Source organism: Nycticebus coucang, chromosome 1 (genome assembly GCF_027406575.1).
Source record: "Nycticebus coucang isolate mNycCou1 chromosome 1, mNycCou1.pri, whole genome shotgun sequence".
NCBI classification, from domain to species: Eukaryota; Metazoa; Chordata; class Mammalia; order Primates; family Lorisidae; genus Nycticebus; species Nycticebus coucang.
The window spans coordinates 8,571,263-8,591,278 of record NC_069780.1 but is presented as its reverse complement, the minus strand read 5'-3'; the positions used below and the strand labels follow the sequence as shown (position 1 = coordinate 8,591,278).

At 43.0% G+C, this 20,016-nt stretch overlaps 1 protein-coding gene across 2 annotated transcripts in view; it reads right to left on the bottom strand.

The window, feature by feature from the left end:
* Window positions 1-180: 180 nt before the first annotated feature.
* The window catches only part of ANXA3 (annexin A3), a 52,905-nt gene continuing 33,069 nt past the window's right edge, over window positions 181-20,016 (bottom strand). For both annotated transcript variants that reach the window (XM_053590770.1, XM_053590845.1), the window contains exons 8-13: window positions 17,167-17,223; window positions 16,738-16,831; window positions 15,000-15,095; window positions 10,403-10,461; window positions 7,666-7,788; window positions 181-360 (exon numbers count right to left, since the gene is read on the bottom strand). In XM_053590770.1, the coding sequence (XP_053446745.1) occupies window positions 301-360; window positions 7,666-7,788; window positions 10,403-10,461; window positions 15,000-15,095; window positions 16,738-16,831; window positions 17,167-17,223 (489 nt within the window). In that variant the 3' untranslated portion in view covers window positions 181-300. The remainder of the gene's footprint in view (window positions 361-7,665; window positions 7,789-10,402; window positions 10,462-14,999; window positions 15,096-16,737; window positions 16,832-17,166; window positions 17,224-20,016) is intronic.

The window sequence follows — 20,016 nt, the reverse complement described above, 5'->3', positions numbered from 1 at the left end:
CTTATGTTTAATGGTTTAGACCTATACAAAGATTCTGACTTTGTAAGCAGATCTATAATTCAGATAGTACTATCAGATCCTTAATACCATTTTAAATTTCACTTATAAACTACTATATTATAAATGAGATGATCTAAAATAATCAATTTTGTTGTTATTATGGAACAATGAAAATTTCTGTTAGGAAAACAGGTTGCTATTTATACTTGCTTATACTTTTAAATACTGTGAGAGAGAAGTAAACAGAGCTGGTGGGAAGCCTGGTATGCAGAGGTGAACTACAGAAATTATCTTCTTGATTCAGTCATCTCCTCCACAGATCTTTAAGAGCGCGACTTCATAGTCTCCAGAAGTATCCGACTGCAAAGAACAGGACCGACAGAGAAGAGCAAATAGAGCATAAATAATAAAAGGTTCCAATGAATCAAATGCCACAGCTCTAAGGAATTCACTGGGGTGTGAGCCTCAAGAGCTGTCGCATGTGGTAAAATGCACCCGCATTCCCCCATTCATTCATACCTGGGGGGTTGTAATCACATTCCAGCATACTATCCTGTTCATAATGAATAATGTTTAAATTCTTACTGATACATTGCAATTAAATTTCAATTTGGGTTTAAAAAAGGTAAGATTGAAGATTGAATCAATTATATAATATTAATTTCTGCCAAACCTTATAAATTAATTTTAATAACTAAGATTTATCAAATACTTGCTATTCAAAATGTGTATTAACTATTTTAACCTTTAGGCCAGCTCTATGCAACAGGTACCATAAGCATCCTCATTTAATATGTAGGTAAAATGAGACAAACAGGCGTTCGGAAATTTGCCCTAAATCATATGAAGAGTAAGTGACAGAAGCAGAATTTGAACCCAGGGAGCCTCGACCCTTGTTATTATGCTACACTACCTGACTTAAGGTGAAATAAACCACATCCCCAAAGAATGGGTTTACCAGTTCCGCTTCCCTGGGCCAGCCAAAATGAAATATTTGGAAAAGATACTAGGTGAGGTTAAAGCTTAAAGGACAACTATGCCATACTTGCTATGCAAAAGGCTTCATCAGAAGGAAAACTTGGCTTTTAACCTGGATTGTCTAAAATTTTCACATTGTTTTTATTTTATTTAAGACAACCCAAACCAATGAGCTCCTCTTATTTTTCTTTCTTTTTTTAACTTGAATTTTTTTCAGTTTCCCCTTCTACACTCAAGAATGATAGCACTTCTTAGCATGTAAGTTCCACATTTGAAAGAGCTGCCGTTGAGGTAAATATTAGTGTTAGTGGGGATATCACACAAGTAACAAAAAGTACCATTACTTTCAAAGTAAGACGCACAGGCCCTAATATGTATTCTTCTGTTTTAGACAGATGTTAGTTTTCCCCCTACTGGTCTCCTGTCTTGCTCAGCCATATGAAACATTCTCTCAAATTACCGAGCAGTAAAAATGCTCTAGCTTTGCATTAAAAGAGCTCCCTCTAGCCATCTCGGAACACAGTTGTACACAATCACTAGGGGTTTTATTAGTTAGGAAAGAAAATACATCCAGTGGCTCAACAGAAAACTATACATAAAATTCTGATACCGTGGGGAGTAAACCAAGTTCATCCTTTCTCCTACCTCTGTACCCTCTGCTGTCTATTTATACGGCATTTTAGAAATTCTGTTTTCACACAAAAAATTGTTGTGTTTTTAAAAGCTTTGAACATGGGCGGTGCCTGTGGCTCAGTGAGTAGGGCGCCGGCCCCATATGCCGAGGGTGGTGGGTTCAAGCCCAGCCCTGCCAAACTGCAACCAAAAAATAGCCGGGCGTTGTGGCGGGCGCCTGTAGTCCCAGCTGCTCGGGAGGCTGAGGCAGGAGAATCGCCTAAGCCCAGGAGCTGGAGGTTGCTGTGAGCTGTGTGACGCCACGGCACTCTACCGAGGGCCATAAAGTGAAACTCTGTCTCTACAAAAAAAAAAAAAAAAAAAAAAAAGCGTTGAACATGATTTAAACCTTTCTAACTAGGTCACATTAAGGATTCTTAAGAAAGTAACTGGATGATTCTGTTGGTTTATTTGTAACCGTGGCACTGTGGCTCACTCTTCTCTTAACTTGGATCCCACCCTTTATCCTCCACCCTCAGTCAGTCCGGCCTATTGTTACTTTGTGGTGCTTTTCAGGGTATTTCTTGTCCCAGCTAGCTGCTGCAAATCTAGACTAGGCTCTCATCTCTTGCCACTAGTTTGACTGTATATTCATCAATCTGTGTTCCCCAGGTATTAATTTTTAGTGTTTTTATTCAAACTTACAAACATTTTCTGGCCCTGACCTTACTTTTCAGTCAGCAAGACTCAGCACATTGCTGATCCACCCACTTGCAAACATTCTCCTCCCTGACTTCTGTCCTGCCACCTGCTCTAAGTCCGCCTCCTGCCCCGCTGGCACCTCCCTCTCTGTCTTCTTTGCTGGCTCATCCTCTACCAGCTATGACTTGTTAGGGATGCTTAAAGCTCAATCCAAGCCTTGTTCTCCTACTCCCCCTACCTTCTCCCTAGGGAAATTTCATCCATGTCTAAGGACCCAGTAACAGGACTGACTCTCAAGGCCTATCTCATACCACTCACGACCTAGGTGACATCTCCACTTCGCATGTTTCAAAGACATCTCAAACTCAGTACACATGAAACCAAACTCAAGAAGTTCCTCCTGCTCTCTCCACCCCCAAATAATCCTAAAACTTGACCCCCTGCTGGGAAGGGCACCAGTATGTTTCCCAAGTTAGACCTGGGCATCACCCCCGCATCCCGACACCTTCTTTCCTTCACTCCTCACACCAAGTCCCTGAAGGTTTAACTCTTAAGTCTCTCTGGAGCTTTGCACACCCCCCCTTTTGCAGCACCAAGCTACTGTCATATGACTCAGGCTATAGCCCCCCACATCTCCTCCACCGACGTCCATTGGAGACAGTCACAGGGATCTTTCAGCGATCATGGCTCCGACCCACCCGAGACTCTTCAGTGGTTTCCTCTTACACCTAAGCTAAAGACAAAAATCCTTAAAGACTGACAAAAAGCGTGATCTGGTCCCTCCATACTGCGCTTTCATTCTGTTTCCTCCACCAAATGTCTTTCCATTTGCCATCCTCTTGTCAGAAGGGTTTGCTGGCTTCCTACTCCACAACCTTTGCCTTAGTAATATCCATTCCTTTTCCAGATCTGAACCATAATTTCCTCATAGAAGCTTTTCCTCTATAGGCCAAAGCCTGTTATTTATTACGTGTTCTTTCCATAATTTCCCTTTCCTTTACACTTAACACAAGTTGTAATTTTTTCATTTATTTATAATTCTATAAGGGCAAAAGAAAAAAAGGTCCCCCCTACCCACTGCTTACAATTGTAACCCTGAACCTAGCACATAATATGCATTTAATAAAAATTTTTCATTGAATGAAGTACAAATTCCCTGATCTCAAAGCTTTCTTTCAACTGAACTCAGTTACCACTTACCACTTACTCACTTACCACTAGCATTTTATTTCTCAATATTCTCCAAGGTAGACCCTAATCAAAAAAGTGCCTCATTATTTCTTCCCTTCTGCCTCAGACCTCCTGCCCAGCACAGCACCTGACCCATGGGAGGAGCTCAGGCTCCCTGACCTGGAAGGCAGGCTCAGGACTCATTTCTGTAAGAAACATTCCTCATCTAACCCCAACCTTCTTTTCCTCTCAATTCCTATATGGCCATCCTCTGTACCACACAATCTAGTATTTCATCATAAGTTATTTCAGTTATTTGAGTTTGTTTTTTATACACACCTCAAGTCTCTACATAGATTTTGAGTGTATTGAGGGTGGTTACTATATTTTCCCATAAAGAACCTGGAATCTTGCTATTTATTAAACAGTTACATAATTTGTTGACCAAGGAAATCTATCCCCAAAGGTAATTTTATCTAAATGCTCCATTCATAGCTTGTTATTAAAGTAATACGAAATACGCATTTGGCTTCACCTCTATTCTTCTCTATGCTCCTTCTCCCCACCAATCACCGAGGAAAGTGTCACTGCACAGAGAAACGTCTGAACCACAGGGAAGGGAGGGAGGACAGAACCACGGGAGGGGCTGATGCCCAGAAGGGAATGCTGTCCCTGAACTTCAGAAACTCAGCCATCTGAAAAGATTCTGCTCGTCAGTACCAACAATGTAATAAGACTACGTAATAATATACGTTAGTTAGTAGAAATAAAGGAACTTTATATTCTTTCAAATTACAAACTGGACTCTGCAGCAATAGAGTTTGCTTTCCTACCAAACTATGACTAGTTTAAATGTTTTCTAATACAATAAGCCTCAACTACCCAGGCCACGGGGGGGACTGACAGCCCCTGGTTAATTTAATTTTTTTGTTTACTGAGGGTAAACTGAAAGCCCTCTGTGGGCCTCAATCTTGTTACTGATAATCTTCATAAAATCTAGAGTCTACTTTTCTTCCCTTGTAAATACAGTGTGGGTAACGTTACTGAAGCTTCCTCCGATGACTGAATTGTTGAAGTGTGTCAGGATTGATTCAGATAGATCTCTGAGTGTGCTGTGATCTGTGCTGAGACCCGGCCCCGGCCTGAGAGTTGCCTTTTGAGTAAGTTACAGATTTCAACATATGCATCCATCTCTTTCTGGGAAGGTTTAGTACAAAAAAAAAAAAAAAAAGCTCTGATTAAAAAAAAAAAAAAAAAGAAAGATTTTGGTGAAGGAATCTAGTTCACTGATTGATGTTCATTCATTCACTCATAAACCATTTTAAAGTAGGCAGAAACCTTCCCCCAGATAGCTGCAGAAAGGCCCAGGCCAACATATGTGCCTGGCCAAGGGTGACAACCATGGGCAGGGCCAGAGCGAAGGCTGGGCCGGGGACTGCAGCACTGACACACACAGACACTGGTGTGAACCTGCGGCCATGGCCAGGTGTTGCCTCCCTCACAAGGGCAGGGCTCTAGCTTCCTAGGAACTTGAGACAGGTGGCTGCCTGGGAGCCACCAAAATCAGGATCTGCATACATGACCCTTCACCTGTGCCCATGCTGTCTGGACAGAAGCAACTCTAATCCCAAGTTCAGGCCGTTAGTACTCAGGGTGAACGCTCCCCACTTGGCCGCTGGGGGAAGCACTCACTCCCAGGGTAGCGACCTGTCTCGAGAGGATGGGGTGGTAGAGATATGGAAAGGGATGGACTGGGCAGCCCATGGGACTCGGGAAAGCCAGCCCTGTCTCTGTCCTTCAACCTGGTCAGTGTGGCCTTGGTGGCTGGGATGGTTGGACTGCACCACTTATCAGCCTCAAGCTCTCACTATGGTTGAGGGAACCAGCTTGGACTAAGCCTGTCACTCATTTACTGGAAACTTTCATACATGGTCTGGGGAACCAAGGTGTTATAATAAGTCAACAGAAGCCTGCAGAGCAGGTGTGGGCCACGCCCCTTCGGTCACCATTTACCAATTGCTGGCTTCCTGTTGGGAGGGAGACTTTCAAACGAGGAGCTTACGGTATGGAAGCCTCTTGCATAATTTTTGCCTGTCTTACTTTCTTTTTCTTTCTTTTTTTTTTTTTTGAGACAGAGTCTCACTATGTTGCCCTCCGTAGAGTGCCATGGTGTCACAGCTCACAGCAACCTCAAACTCTTGGGCATAAGCCATTCTCTTGCCTCAGCCTCCCAAGTAGCTGTGATTACAGGTGTCCACCACAACGCCTGGCTATTTTTTTGTTGCAGTTGTTTACCTGGCCCAGGCCGGGTTCGAATCCACCACCCTTGGTGTATGTGGCTGGTGCCATAACCACTGTGCCACAGGTGCCGAGCCCGTACTTTCTTATTAATTCCAATAATTTATACTTATTTGGGGTTTCTATTTATATAATCATACCAACTGAGATGTGAGGACAACGGCAGTTGGTTTCATTCCTCAAAACAGAAAGGAAGGAACGTAACACATTTTACAAGAGGCTCATCTACATCCATAGAAACACAAGGGACATAATGTTTTTAAAATCAAGAAACTGTAAAAGAAAAGACTGATAAATGCAATTAAGATTTAAAAATAACTTCTCCTTGGAGTAAATACTTTCCGCCAAGTCAAAGAACAAATAACAAACTGGGGAAAATATTTATGTTTTTTCCTATGTGGAAATAGGAATATTGTGGCTCATGCCTCTAATCCTAGCACTTTGCAAGGTTGAGGTAGGAAGATCACTTGAGGCCAGGAGTTTAAGACCAGTCTCAGGAAGACCAAAACCCTATCTCTACAAAAAAGTAGAAAAATAAGTGAACCTAGTGCCAGGCGCCTGCAGTCCCAACTACTGGGGAGGCTGAGGCAGGAGGATTGCTTGAGCCGAGGAGTTTGAGGTTGCTGTGAGCTATGACACCACTGCACTCTAGGCCTAGCATGTGTGACAGAGCAAGACCATATCTCCAAAAAATAAAAATTAAAATTAATCAATAAGAACAAAACCCCAAATGAATATGGGCAAAGAACATAAAAAGATACATCACAGAAAAATATAATCATGTAAAACATAAAAATACGATCAGCTTCACTCATAGTAAGACAAATATATATTAAAACTGTATGATATAACTATTTCTTACCTACTCAAGTTTGAAAACACCCACTGTACCAAGACTATAAGAAACTAAAACTCACATATTCCTCGTGGAAGTGCAAAATGAAGTTAAGAAAAAACCTCTTAAGCTGCAGAACCACAGTATCTTTTGTGTAAAACAGAGGAACTTTTTTTTTCTTTGAGACAGAGTCTCACTATGTTACCCTCGGTTGAGTGCTGTAGTATCACAGCTCGCAGCAACCTCAAACTCTTGGGCTTAAGCGATTCTCTTGCCTCAGCCTCCCGAGTAGCTGGGACTACAGGCGCCCACCACAGTGCCCGGCTATTTTTTTGTTGCAGTTGTCCTTGCTATTTAGCAGGCCTGGGTGGGGTTTGAACCCATCAGCCTCCGTGTATGTGGCTGGCACTGTAACCTCTGAGCTATGGGCACCGAGCTGAAATTTTAAATATGTATTTTTTCCCTCATATTGTAATAAAACTCTGAAATAAATGAAAATAGTGCACTATAAACAAGTAAACAACTTGCATTTCAAATTCACAAAAAAAGTAAAAGTAATGGCCAGTGAAACCTAAAAAAAAGCTGAATGTCTATTATATGCCTGGGATTCTGGAGCCAAAAAACAGTATCTTTAAGGGACATTTTGATGCTCTGTTTTAAATTCAGACAATACATTTATGCACTGACAAGGAAAAAGAAATCTAAGTCATATATATCTTTATGTTTTAAGGAATATTCAGGAAAGAGGATGGATGGAAAAGAACAAAATATGTTTTGCTATTTTTTTTTTTTTTTTGTAGAGACAGAGTCTCACTGTACCGCCCTCGGTAGAGTGCCGTGGCATCACACGGCTCACAGCAACCTCTAACTCTTGGGCTTCCGCGATTCTCTTGCCTCAGCCTCCTGAGCAGCTGGGACTACAGGCGCCCGCCACAACGCCCGGCTATTTTTTTGTTGCAGTTTGGCCGGGGCTGGGTTTGAACCCGCCACCCTTGGCATATGGGGCCGGTGTCCTGCTCACTGAGCCACAGGCGCCACCCATGTTTTGCTATTTTTAAGAGGAGACTTACTTTAATTGCTGAATACAGAGAATAGCCACAATGCTTCTTGAACTCTGCTCGAATGTCCAGAAGGTCAATTTCTGATCGGGAAACCATTATTCGGTTCAGCGTAAACTCATCAGTTCCAGCACCCTGTTTAGAAATGCAGGTGTTCACAATACAAAACTCATTTGTCCCAAAACAACAGATCGATATTTGTAAGGAATAGATAATGGCACACAAAATATTCAAACACAGTGATTCTCCTTCATTTATCATCAAATTTCGCCATTTATCTTTTTTTTTTTTTTGGACACAGAGTCTCAAGCTGTTGCCCTGGGTAGAGTGCCCCAGTGTCTTAGCTCACACCAACCTCAAACTCTTGGGCTTAAGTGATTCTCTTGCCTCGGCTTCGAGAGTAGCTGGGACTACAGGTGTCTGCCACAACACCCGGCTATTTTTTGGTTGTAGTTGTCATTGTTGTTTGGCAAGCCTGGGCTGGATTCCAACCTGCCAGCTCTGGTGTATGTGGCTGGCGCTTTAGCCGCTTGAGCTGCAGGGGCCAAGCCTCACCATTTATCATTAAAGAAATATTTGTTTAGCACCTACTCTGTGCCAGCGCCATGCTAAATTCTGGAAAGTAGAGACAAGAGGTCCCTGTTAAGGTTCCAGTTTTGTGAAGGGTACAGGCAAGAAAGCAGACCACAGCAAAGCAATCTGACCCAGGGGGATACCGAGTTCTGATGTGCTTTGGATGTGTGGCCCCTGTTGAAACATGGTCCCCAGTGTTGGTGGAAGGCGTTTGGTCATGAATGACTTGGTGGTGCCCTCTCTCGAGAAGATACCAAGTGTGTTCTCAGTTCATTAGTTAGAGAGCTGGTTGTTTAGGGGAGCCTGGCACCACCTCCGCCCTCTCTTCCTCCTCCTCTCGCCATGCGACAGGCCTGCTCCTCCTTCCACCCTGACCAGAGGCTCCCTGAAGGCCTCACCAGAAGCAGATGCTGCGCAGCCTTCTCGTACAGCAGACCATGAGCCAAATAAACCTCTTTTTCTCTATAAGTTGCCCAGCGCAGCTGTTCTTTTACAACACGGGGCGGGGGACACATAATGGGGGCTGAAGAAAGACAGGGACTAGGGAAGATGTAAGAAGGTGACATTTTAGCTGAGACCTACCCGGTCAACCACGGGAAGGAGTGGGATCACGTAAACAGGACAGACCGCATGGGGGAAGGGTCAGAGCACCGCGTTCGAGGATGCAGAAATACTAAAGAGGGACATAGCAAGAGGTGACCCTGGGAAGGCCAGACCTTGCTAACCAGGAAAGGAAATGCTGACCTTTTCCCGAGTATAGAGAACAACGGCAATGTTTTCAGCATGAGAATGCTGAGACCAGGTCAGATTTATGGTTTCATAAAATCACTTTGACTGCCATATGACAAACAGATTGCAGGGTAGGAGGAGGATGAAGATAAGGGAAAGTACAGGCTTTGTGGGCAGCGCCTGTGGTTCAAAGGAGTGGGGCGCCAGCCCCATATACCGGAGGTGGCGGGTTCAAACCCAGCCCCAGCCAAAAACTGCAAAAAAAAAAAAAAAAATGGAGAGGCTTTGTGACCATCCAGAGCTGACTGTAGTGATAAAGGAAAGAGATGACGGTGGCATGAACCAGAACAATGGCGGTAGGGACGGAGAGAAAGAGAAGATTAGAGAGCTGCTTCCCTAGGTGGATTGACAAAATGTGACAGTGTATCATTTGGAGATAAGGAAGGAGAGGCGTGCATAAAATTTCTGGAGGGGCAGTTAGGTGGACATTGACTCTGTCATCTTTCTATTCATCTGACAAAAGCTTAGGGGGCGTCTGCTGACTGTGCCCATGGCGGACAGCACAGATGACATCTCTGTCCACACAGAGGGTTCTACCAGGTGGAGGCAGACAGCAAACTAACCAGCGAAGAAAATAAAGTAAGGATGTGGAAGGGAGAGTGACTGAGGGAACCGGTCGGCCAGCCTAGGCAGAGGAGACCTCCCTGGGAACCGAACCCGCAGGATGAGGAGTCAGCCGCAGACAGGGGAGGAGCAGGAACATTCCAGGCAGAGGGGGCAGCACCTGCAACCTCTGTTGTGGGAACAGACTTCCCGGAGTCAGGGAGCAGGAAGGAGGCTGAGCACAGTGACAGTGCCGGGAGAAGCCACACACCTTCTGAGAGTTGGGCAAGGCAGTTCTGGGAGCCTTTCCTCTGAGACGATGGAACTCGGAGGGAGCTGGGGTTGGGGGCTGAGCTAAGGGAGGCGATGTGTTCACTTTGGATGCAACTTTGAAGATGCGTGTGGGACCAAGGGCCACCGGTAAAGACCTCAAGGTAGGCATCTTCCCTGTGCAAGCCTCTCTCTCGGGTCTGGGCATACACAAGAGCCTGTACGCTCACTCACGGAGCTCACCATCCGGCAGTGAAGACAGACAAGAAAACACAGGGTTGCAATCCCGCGGAAAGGCTGCCCACTCAGCTTGGTGTATTTCCAGCACAGCAGCTTGAGCAGGATCTACTCTGTTGAGAACGAAGTTAGCGTTCTACAAAACTTAGTCTCCACTGAACTCTGTCTCTACCCTGACTACTCACTATTAACCTATGAGACCCATCAGTAAACGGATTAGCTAATAAAGAGAACTCACTAAAGTGGAAGAGAGCTATGACAGTCCATCAATATGAAGCAACACTTTAACATTCTCCTTTGGGGCTGCTGAGAATGCATATGAAATTTCTAGACCAACCTTCAAGGCTTGGTGCAGTCTTCCAGCTAGAAAGGCAGGAGTGTTCCTCGCACAACGAACTGTTACAAAAAAAAACCAAGTGATGTTCAGTCCCATTTAATAGTTATTGGGTTAATCTACAGTAATATGTTTTTAAAAACAATTCATTGGTCTAGCATACAACTAGCAACCTCCCCACTACTGGCTTTTATTTAGAATGAAAGAAAGGCTGCATAACCTGGATTTCAAAGCCTTATCACATCATATTTGCACAGAACTTTAGCACAGTAATTATCTTCAGCCATGGGGAAAATAAAATTACCTGCCAAAGAAACTCCCACAGCGTCTGAGTCATCTCTAGATCCCAGACACACAGAACGCCTACACTTGGACTGATAGCTCCCGAGGGGGTACCATAGTGCTGTTTCCCACGTCGGCCACTGATGAATGGCTAAGACCTCACGACTGCAAAGATATTGCTCCAAATAACACCGCAGTTGTATTTAAACAATTTTTTCCAATGCAAAGATTTTCTTTTTAATGAGTGGACTAGAATTTATAGGCTGTTAGAGTAATTACATGAGAACTAGCACCTGTCACCTTAACTCAGTAATCTAAAAAATTCTAAAGCCTTTCAATTCTTCATTCAAAAATAAAAAGTAAAGCAGAAATAAAGCAAGAAAAGGAAATTGACAAAAACACGACTAAATTACTTATTCTTTAAATGACATACATACAGTCAGGAATAGAAAACTCTGTAGGGAACAAATCTATTTACAACAATATAATTATTTTTATAATCTTAAATCTGATCTGTAGGTAGGAATCTGACTCAAAGTGAATGGATTTCATAGTAAATTTTGGAGCTCAGAACAAGAACAAGTGACGTTCTCACGGTGGCTTATAGACTTTTTTTTAATTAAATCATAGCTGTGTACATTAATGCAATCATGGGGTACAATGGGCTGGTTTTATATACAATTTGAAATATTTTCATCAAACTGGTTAACATAGCCTTCACGGCATTTTCTTAGTTATTATGTTAAGATATTTATATTCTACATTTAGTAAGTTTCACATGTACCCTTGTAAGATGCACTGTAGGTGTGGACCCACCAATCACCCTCCCTCCACCCCTCCTCCCCCCTCCCCTGGCTTATAGACTCTTAAGGGAAAGCTAAAAGACTTTTTTGGTTTGCATAAACATTTTAAGGGGAATAGAAGAAGAAATGTGTTAGAAACTCAACATGGCAGTTAGAACAGAATTGTAAGATGTTGTCTGACAAGAAACTAACCATTTGGATTGTACGACCTAAAATTTTCTCAAGCTCATTTCTCAAGCTTAATAATTCTAACTAAAACCTTCATGACCATTTTTATCCTATTAAGTTCCCCCGCCCCAGATTTGCACGATCCTTTCTTTTCATAATCCATTCTCCCCTTGAGCTTGCCTTCTGCCTTATGTTTTTCACTACTGGTTTTTTTCCGCATGTCTGAAAATTTTTAGAGGTGATGGTATGTTCTTGTGGAAAGGAGGCTTATTTTTAGCACTCCACACCGCCAGCAGGACATCCGGGGAGTCCATTCGGGATAACACATACCAGGGCCACACATTCACTACTATCCATTCCTCCCTCTTCACTGTCTTGTCCAAAGTTCCCTCCAGCCTCTCTCCTTCCTTGGGTCCCTGAACTCTGGCCCCAGTCTGAGCAAGCCCTAATATGCAAAATATGCCCCACATCAGCTCATCCTGAGACTCCAAGACTGAGACCGATTTCCTCCTAAACCTCAATGGACACACCCCGCTCCCCCTCCCCCCAGTCTGGCTTCCCCTTAAAAGTTTCTCCTAAGATCTGTTCACCCCTCCCAGGAGAGACTTTTCTGTTTGATTTTGAGACTCTGGCACATTTTTGAGATCAAAGTGTTCTCTTTTTTGTGAAGAAACCCTCTCCTTATCTGACTCTGGATTCATTTTTATTTGACAGCTAGAATGCTCCTATTATGCAATTCTAAGATGATATAGCTCAGATGGGTTTTCATGTCAAAACTATATGTTAATTATGGTGTTGGATTCCTTCTATATGAAATATCCAGAGTAGGCAAATCTATATAAAAAGAAAATAGACTGATGGTTGTCAGGGCTAGGGCAGTGGTCCCCAATCTTTTTGGCACTAGGGACTGGTTTCATGGAAGACAGTTATTAAATGAACATGGTGAGGGTGAGGGGTGATTGGGACAGTTCAGGTACATGATCTCCATCTCAGATCATCAGGCATTAGATTCTCATAAGGAGGGCACAGCCTAGATCCCTCCCAGGAGCAGTTTACAGTAAGGTTTGTGTTCCTGGGACAACCTGGTGCTGCCACTTCTCTGATAGGAGGTGGAGCTCAGGCAGTGATTCAAGTGATGGGCGAGTAGCTGTAAATACAGATGAAGCTTTGCTCACTTGCCCACCACTCACCTCCTGCTGTGAAGCCTGGTTCCTAACAGGCTGCAGACCCATAATGGAACCACAGGAAGCTGGTTAGCTGGGTAGCTGTCACTGCCAGGGAGGTGGGGGTAGGGGGTTGAGGACGGCAGGGCTACAAGATGGAGACGAATGGGGAGTGACTTCCAGAGGGTACGAGGTTTCTGCTGGAGCTGATAAAAATGTCCTAAAGTTAGATTGTGGTGAGGATTGCAAAATTCTGTGAGTATACTTAAAAGCACTGAATTGCATGCTTTGAATTGGCAAATCTTATGGTGAGTTAAACCTCAATAAACACATTTTTTAAAAACAGAATTGTTTTCTTTGAATAGCATATTGAAACATAAAATGAAATTATGACATATTTTGAACCTTAAATTCATTGAATTATAGTCTTTTTTACTTGATAAAATAAATAAATTTATCCTTACAGGTTAAATTTAATGCACAACTTTAATGTATATTTTCAAGAATGTTTCTTAGCTCAATGAGTAAGTTCATATATTTCAACAAAATTTTTCAAAATCAGCAAAATTAATATCAAGGTGAACAATATGAAGTGGGAAAAATTTGATCGACTCTATCATTGCCCCAGAACATTCTCAGAACTAATTTTAGGAACTGGTTTCAATTCCCTTTTTTTTAACTGAAAAGAAGTTTTTTTCCTTTCCTGGGCTTCTTGGCCTATCTTTTAGCAATTCAATCATAGTCAACAGTATTTTTTTGGGGAGCCAGAATTTGGATGAAGAGCCTTATTCTTGGCATTGAAGAGAGGCTCAGAAATGACATGTAGTAACCCATGAAGGGAGCCCTTAGGATGGGAACTTACACCAGTGTATTTTCCATAACTTCCTTTAAAATGACAGAAAGGAAGCACATCAGGGTAGCTGGTTAACATCAGACTGTGGAGCCCAGTTGGGTGGGAGGGAGTTAGGGAGTTGGAGGGGTAGGGGGTGGGCAGGGCAGCTGCCCGGGGGAGCCCCACCTGTACAGGTTATCCCTGTGACCTGGGGGAGGAACCTAACCTCTGTGTCCCAGGTTCCTCATCTCCACCAAGGGCACAGGAATAGTACCTATAGCATAAGACAGTTAGGAGGCTTAAATGAGTTAACATTTGTAAAGAATTTAGCCCATGGTAAGTGCCCGAGGAGTGCTCATTTAAAAATAAAATTTGACGTACCCTAATTGGGAGTTTCACCTTCAGAAGTGGTAATTAACATTCGAATAATGAATCAGAGGCTCCACTCTAGAGGCGTTTATTTCAAGGCATCAGCAATCTTCACGTGTATCTCACAAGAGATGCTAAGTACCATAAGGGATGTAGAAATTACTCTTCTTGGGGGAATGACAAGATCTGTGGAGTACGGGCACTCCTACCCCAGCACTGATGGAGAAGAAGCCTCCAGCAAGCTCAATAGTCCCCTTAAATTGGAGCCGTTTGGGATTCTGAACAACCCTGCATGTGCACAAACACTTAAGATGTCCTGGCCGACTCTGGACTAGAAGGTCAAGGGTCCTGGCCCTGTCTCTGAATTGCTTCTCATCCATTTGCACCTTTTCTCACCAGGTGCCCTCCAACAGCCTAGAAAGACAGACTCTGGAGCCCTGGCTGAGAAGGCAGACCGCTGGTTTAACTGTGTCTGACTGCTTCTTAACGCAGGTGCCTACCCAGGAACAGATGAGCCTGAAAGTTACTTTCTTTTTGACATACTCCAGTTCCCTCAACCCAGGAGAGGGAGAACTCCGGGTCTGACCTTGGCTCAGACCTCTATAGCTCTGACCTTGGCTCAATTCTGGGAGGCCACTGACATCTTCCAAAAATAAAGAAATATGGTGAATTACCAAATTGGCTTAGGCCTCAGTTTTCAACCAGGCTCAATAAAAACACAGGTAGAAATGTGCTATTTCAGCTCTTAAGGAGTCCACAAGCTAAAGACGACAAGTCACATACAAATTTATAAAGCAAAGTAAGTCTTAAAATGATAACATCTTCTTGCATCTATTTAACATTATCTGTTGAGCACATCTGACTGTGCTGGGGGCCGTAGGGAGCATAAAGAGGCCGTCAGCATTCTCACACTAAGGAAGCTTACACTGACATTGATTCAAAACAAGCTGAAATAGCTCAGTCTATTAGTGCCAAAGGCTTACCTATGGCCAGCAGTAAATCTTCAAAATGCCCAGATAACTCTCCTTTTATGCTGTCCTCGATGTCCTTTTGGCTGATATTTCTGTATTCATCAAATGCTAAAAAGCAACACCACAAAATTATTTCAAGTTTCCCAGTTGACCACACTTGAATATATTTCAGTTTTTATTTGATATACTGCAAATCAAGTAGCAAGCTCAAAAACTCCTTCTTTAAACCACTGAAATTTGAACACAGTTTTTGCTTTTTGTTTCTTTTTTGTAAAACAATCATCTACAAAGAAACCTGAACTTCTTAGGCCATGTTCTTCAATGATATTTCTCTCTCTCTCTTTTGCTACCCGTCTTCCCGCTTTGCCCAGGCTGTATTTAAAATAGCCCAAAAGGTTAAATGATAAATAATTTGTCTAGTAAGATGGACTATTTTTAATATTATAGAAGCATTTAGGAACTAAGCCTGTAGTCATTAGTCAAATACCTTTTATCTGCTAAAGAAATCTTAATTATGAACACTTCTTTGTGCTTAGTTAATCTTCTCTAAAGCGACATGTCTTACTTCACATCCTTGGAGGCATTTGAATTTCTTGATCAGTATTTGACCCAAGAAAACCATATATATTCGGTGATATATCTCACCAAGCAAGTGTACAGGCATATTTTGTAAGCCAAATAAATTTTGAAGAAAGAAATTTTGGGAAGAGATCCAGGGTTGTTTGGTTTTTGTTTTTTAAACAAAGACACGAATAAAGCCACTCTGCTACACTACTACCATGATTTTACAAAAGAAACATGATTTTCTTGCCAAAACGAAGGAAGGACAATGTCAGAATTTAAAAGCCACAGTAATATCCTTATGTTTCCTCATTTTTCCATCAACTCAACACACGCTTAGCCATGAACTGTGGTTATTCTGTAAACTGGCACCCAGAAGCGCCAGTCCCATGTTTGCAGTACGTGGGATTCCAGGGTTCTGGGTGCTCTTGCTTCTAGAACAGCTCAGGGAGATGTTCTGTGTGAGAGGGAGGGTGCTCAGCAATTCCCCACGGTAGAGCAGGTCTTCCCATTCTCCCACTTACCTGCATGTCAGAACGAGCTGAATGTTAATCAGCATCAAGGCACCCACAGAGACCCACCTGCAATGCCTGGCTTTTCTGGAAAGTGGCTGACTGGGGAGAGGGGTTAGGTGGAGTGGAACAATGCTGCCAGCCTCGCCTTCCAGGGGAACAAGCCCTCTGCTCTCGCCCTGAGGGCTGCCTCCTCTCTTCCCTCTGCCAGGTCTCTTCTCTGCTCACTAGGTAACCTACTCATCCTCGAGGGCAGTGATTTTCAACCGTGCCACAGCACAGGGGATCTTAGGTGTGCTGTGAAAAATTTTAAAGATCATAATTAAATTATTTTTGAAAGAAGTTCAAAGCACGGTAAGTATATTCTTTTTTTTATCAACATAATTTAAGTCTGCCACAGAAGTTTAACTACAGGTTCAAGTGTGCTATAAGATTTAAAAAAAAAAAAAAAAGAGAGGCTAAAAATACTGCTCCAAGGGAAAATAAGAGTAGTATCGTACTGCCTTGAGTTCAAATCCAGCCTTTCAAAACCAGCCTCCCCGTTTTGTTTCCTAAAGTGCCTACACTTAAACTGGGACAGACTTTGCCATTTTAAACTTCATTTTCTAGCACTTTGTAAACTAAACCCATTTGTAAAAACAACATGCAGTGCAAAGAATGTTAAAGGGAGTCCATACTCAGTTTCAGCTGCGGAAAGCTCCTTAAACACAGGATCTCTGTGAATTTGTCCTCATCCGTGCCCCACCTGCTCTCACCGGCATTATAGAGAATCTATCGGCAAGGGAAAGAAAACTTACATTACTACACACAATTCTCTCTCTTTTGGAGAGGTGGAACGAGAATAGTGGGAGCCTTACTTTACAGTCAAGGGGATCATCTAAGCCCCTCACTTTTAGCAGACTAGAAATCAGACAGAGGGGCTGGCCGGAGCCAGGGAGGAGGACCACCACCACCAGGCAAGGCAGAAAGCTGGGGCTGGGCAAATCCAAGGGCAGGGAAGGAGAGGACAGCCCCAGCTGGTGCCAGCTTTCTCCCTGTTCCCAGAAATGCACAGGGCATCGAGTGAGGACAGCCAAAGGAGATGTTTTCTTTACTCTATTACTGACCTGGGCATCTTTTTTGGCCAGATGCTCATCCACTTTCAGAGTTTCATCTCTTCTGCCCTAAAAGGGGATGATGAAAACAAGGGTAATCCTTTAACAACAGAGAAAAGCCTAACGCTCAGTACTCTAACCAGCAGGGCAATTCGGTTTTGCTCCAGTTGAGGCCGTGTAGCACAGAGAAACCAGGCGTTCTGAGTTCCACTTCGGTCCTGCCACTGACTAGTCATGAAATCTGTAGCAAATCACAAAATTTTAGAGGCTCACTTCCCTCTTCTGAAAACTGAGATGTCTTAAGAGGATGAAGTTATATAAGCCACAGACTGGAAGAAAATATTTGCAAAACACATGTGATAAAGTATGTGCATCCAAATACATAAAGAACTCTTAAAACTCAATGACATAACAATCCAATTAAAAATAGGCAAAAGATCTGAACAGACGCATCGCCAAAGCACATGAAAAGATGCTTGACATCCTGTGTCCCTAAAGAATTACAAATCAAAACAATAAGGTACCATTAACACACCCAGCAGCACAGCCTGATCCCACGCACAGACAACGCCCAACACTGGGGCGAACACCGAGCAACAGAGACGCTCATTGCTGGTGTCAATGCAAAATGTTGCAGCCACTTTGGAAATAGTTCTGCGGTTTCTTACAAAGCTAAATATATACTTACCATATGATCTACTAATTTTGTTCCTTGGCGTTTACCCCTAACGTGTTAATAAACCATGTCCACACAAAAACCTGGGCATGGGTGTGAAGAGAAGCTTTAGTCACAATTGACAAAAATGTGGGAGCAACCATGATGCCTTCCAGGAGGTGAAACAAACATTCCAAATAATGGAATATTATTCAGCACTAAAAAGAAATGAGCTGTCAAGCCACGAAAAGACATGGAGGAACCTTAAAGGCTAAGCCAGTCTACCAAGGTCACATGCTGTGTGATTTCCACTGTTAATACACGACGACGTTCTAGAGAAGGCAAAACCACAGAGGCTGGGAGAAGATGAAAAGCTGCTGGGTTAGGGGGTGGAAAGGTAGAGCAGGGAGGGTTTGTAGAGCACTGAAACTGCTCTGTATGACCTGCAATGTAGATACGCCACATTATACATTCTCCAGAATCCATAAAACTGTACGAAACAAAGAGTGAACTCCGATGTAAACTGTTGACTTTAGTTCCTAATGATGTATTATTAACAGCATTTGTCCATCAACTGTAATAAACATACAGCACTAACGCAAGGCGTTAACAGTAGGGGAAAATGAGGGAGGATAAGGGGCATATGAGATCTCTTTGTGCTCAATTTTACTATTTATCTAAAACTGCTCTAAAAAGCAGTCTAAGAAGAAGTTAACTGATGACTCCAGACTGAACCTCAGAGTCAAGCATTCTATAATAGACATACTCTTATCTGACAGTGTGAATGTTACTTTTTTTGATATTATTATAATTATTGCTCAATATTTCATTGTAGCAATCATCTGATTTCTTTTCTGAATATATTTATCTTCGTTCATTCTTTTTTTTTTTCTTTTTTTTTCAGTTTTTGGCTGGGTTTGAACCCACCACCTCCAGTATACAGAGCCAGGCCCTACTCCTGGAGCCACAGGCGCCAACCTCTTCATTCATTCTTTAGTAGGTTTTTGTTTCTAGTCCTTATCTAAACATTGTTATTGTCATCAAAAAAAAAAAAAGGCTACTAAAAAAAACAACAAACCTTCAAAGATATCACACCACTGTAATGTTGAAGGCGCTGGGGTTCAGTCTGTACGTGGTCATGCACAAATGTTTAAGCACATTATAGAAAGAGGGGAGACTGGGAGAAAGGGATTGTCTGAATAGTTTGGAAATTACAGGTGCATGAAACATTTGGCAATAGTATTTTAAAAATGAATTTGCTCCTGTTTTCAAACCTCAGGTCCTCATGGGCCTGTGGGATTTTTGCCTGGTCTCCTTCCTGTGCTGCTGATACTCTGCAGCTGTTACTTTGCTTTCTTCTTGCTCTCTGCCATTTTGCACTTTGTATCAATAATAAAAATGCTGGCTGGCCTTCTTCAGCATAAACCACCACCACGCATTGACCATTACGTACGGTTGCAGACTCGCTCGCTCTCTCTCCATCTTCACAACACGCGGTGCGGTTGGTATTAGTAGTATTTCCGTTTTACAGATGTGAAAACTAATGTTCTAAGGCTTAAAGTCACTCGGCCAAGTACATAAAGCCAGCAGGCAGAGTGAGACTCCAGCTCAGTTTGATTCTAGAAGTCTGCCCTGGAGCCTGCTCTCTATTGCCCCTGTGGGTATACAAGCTCACGTCCACGCACGAATGGAAGTGCACTCAGGACTACAGGAGAGCCTCTGTAAGTTGACCCCCCAGGGGACTGTAACCAACTAGTTGACATATGGTGGTGGTCGGCATGGAACTGGGTCTCCTGGACTGATACGTACATGTGGTGCATGTCTCGTCTGTGAACATTAGGTCAACATGAGGAGGGGGGCAGTGGAGGAGCTGATCAACTACTGTTCACCCCTCTGAGATGCATGTCTGCCCACGCTTCATAGATTTCGGTTTGTGGTTTAACATGGCTGGGTTTGAACCCACCACCTCCAGTATATGGAGCCGGGCCTTACTCCTGGAGCCACAGGTAAGGTTTTCATCATTTCAAATACCTCAGTTCGGTTATTTTTAAACTTCTTAAAAATTAGTACTGAGCATAATTAAGATCAAGTGATTCCTAGCAGAATAGTGGCTCACTTTGACAAGTGCTGTTTCAACCATCAGGCAACTGTTGTTCCTGGGATTTTTCTCTCCCACATTAGGAGATGTGTAAATCAGCTAAAAGAAA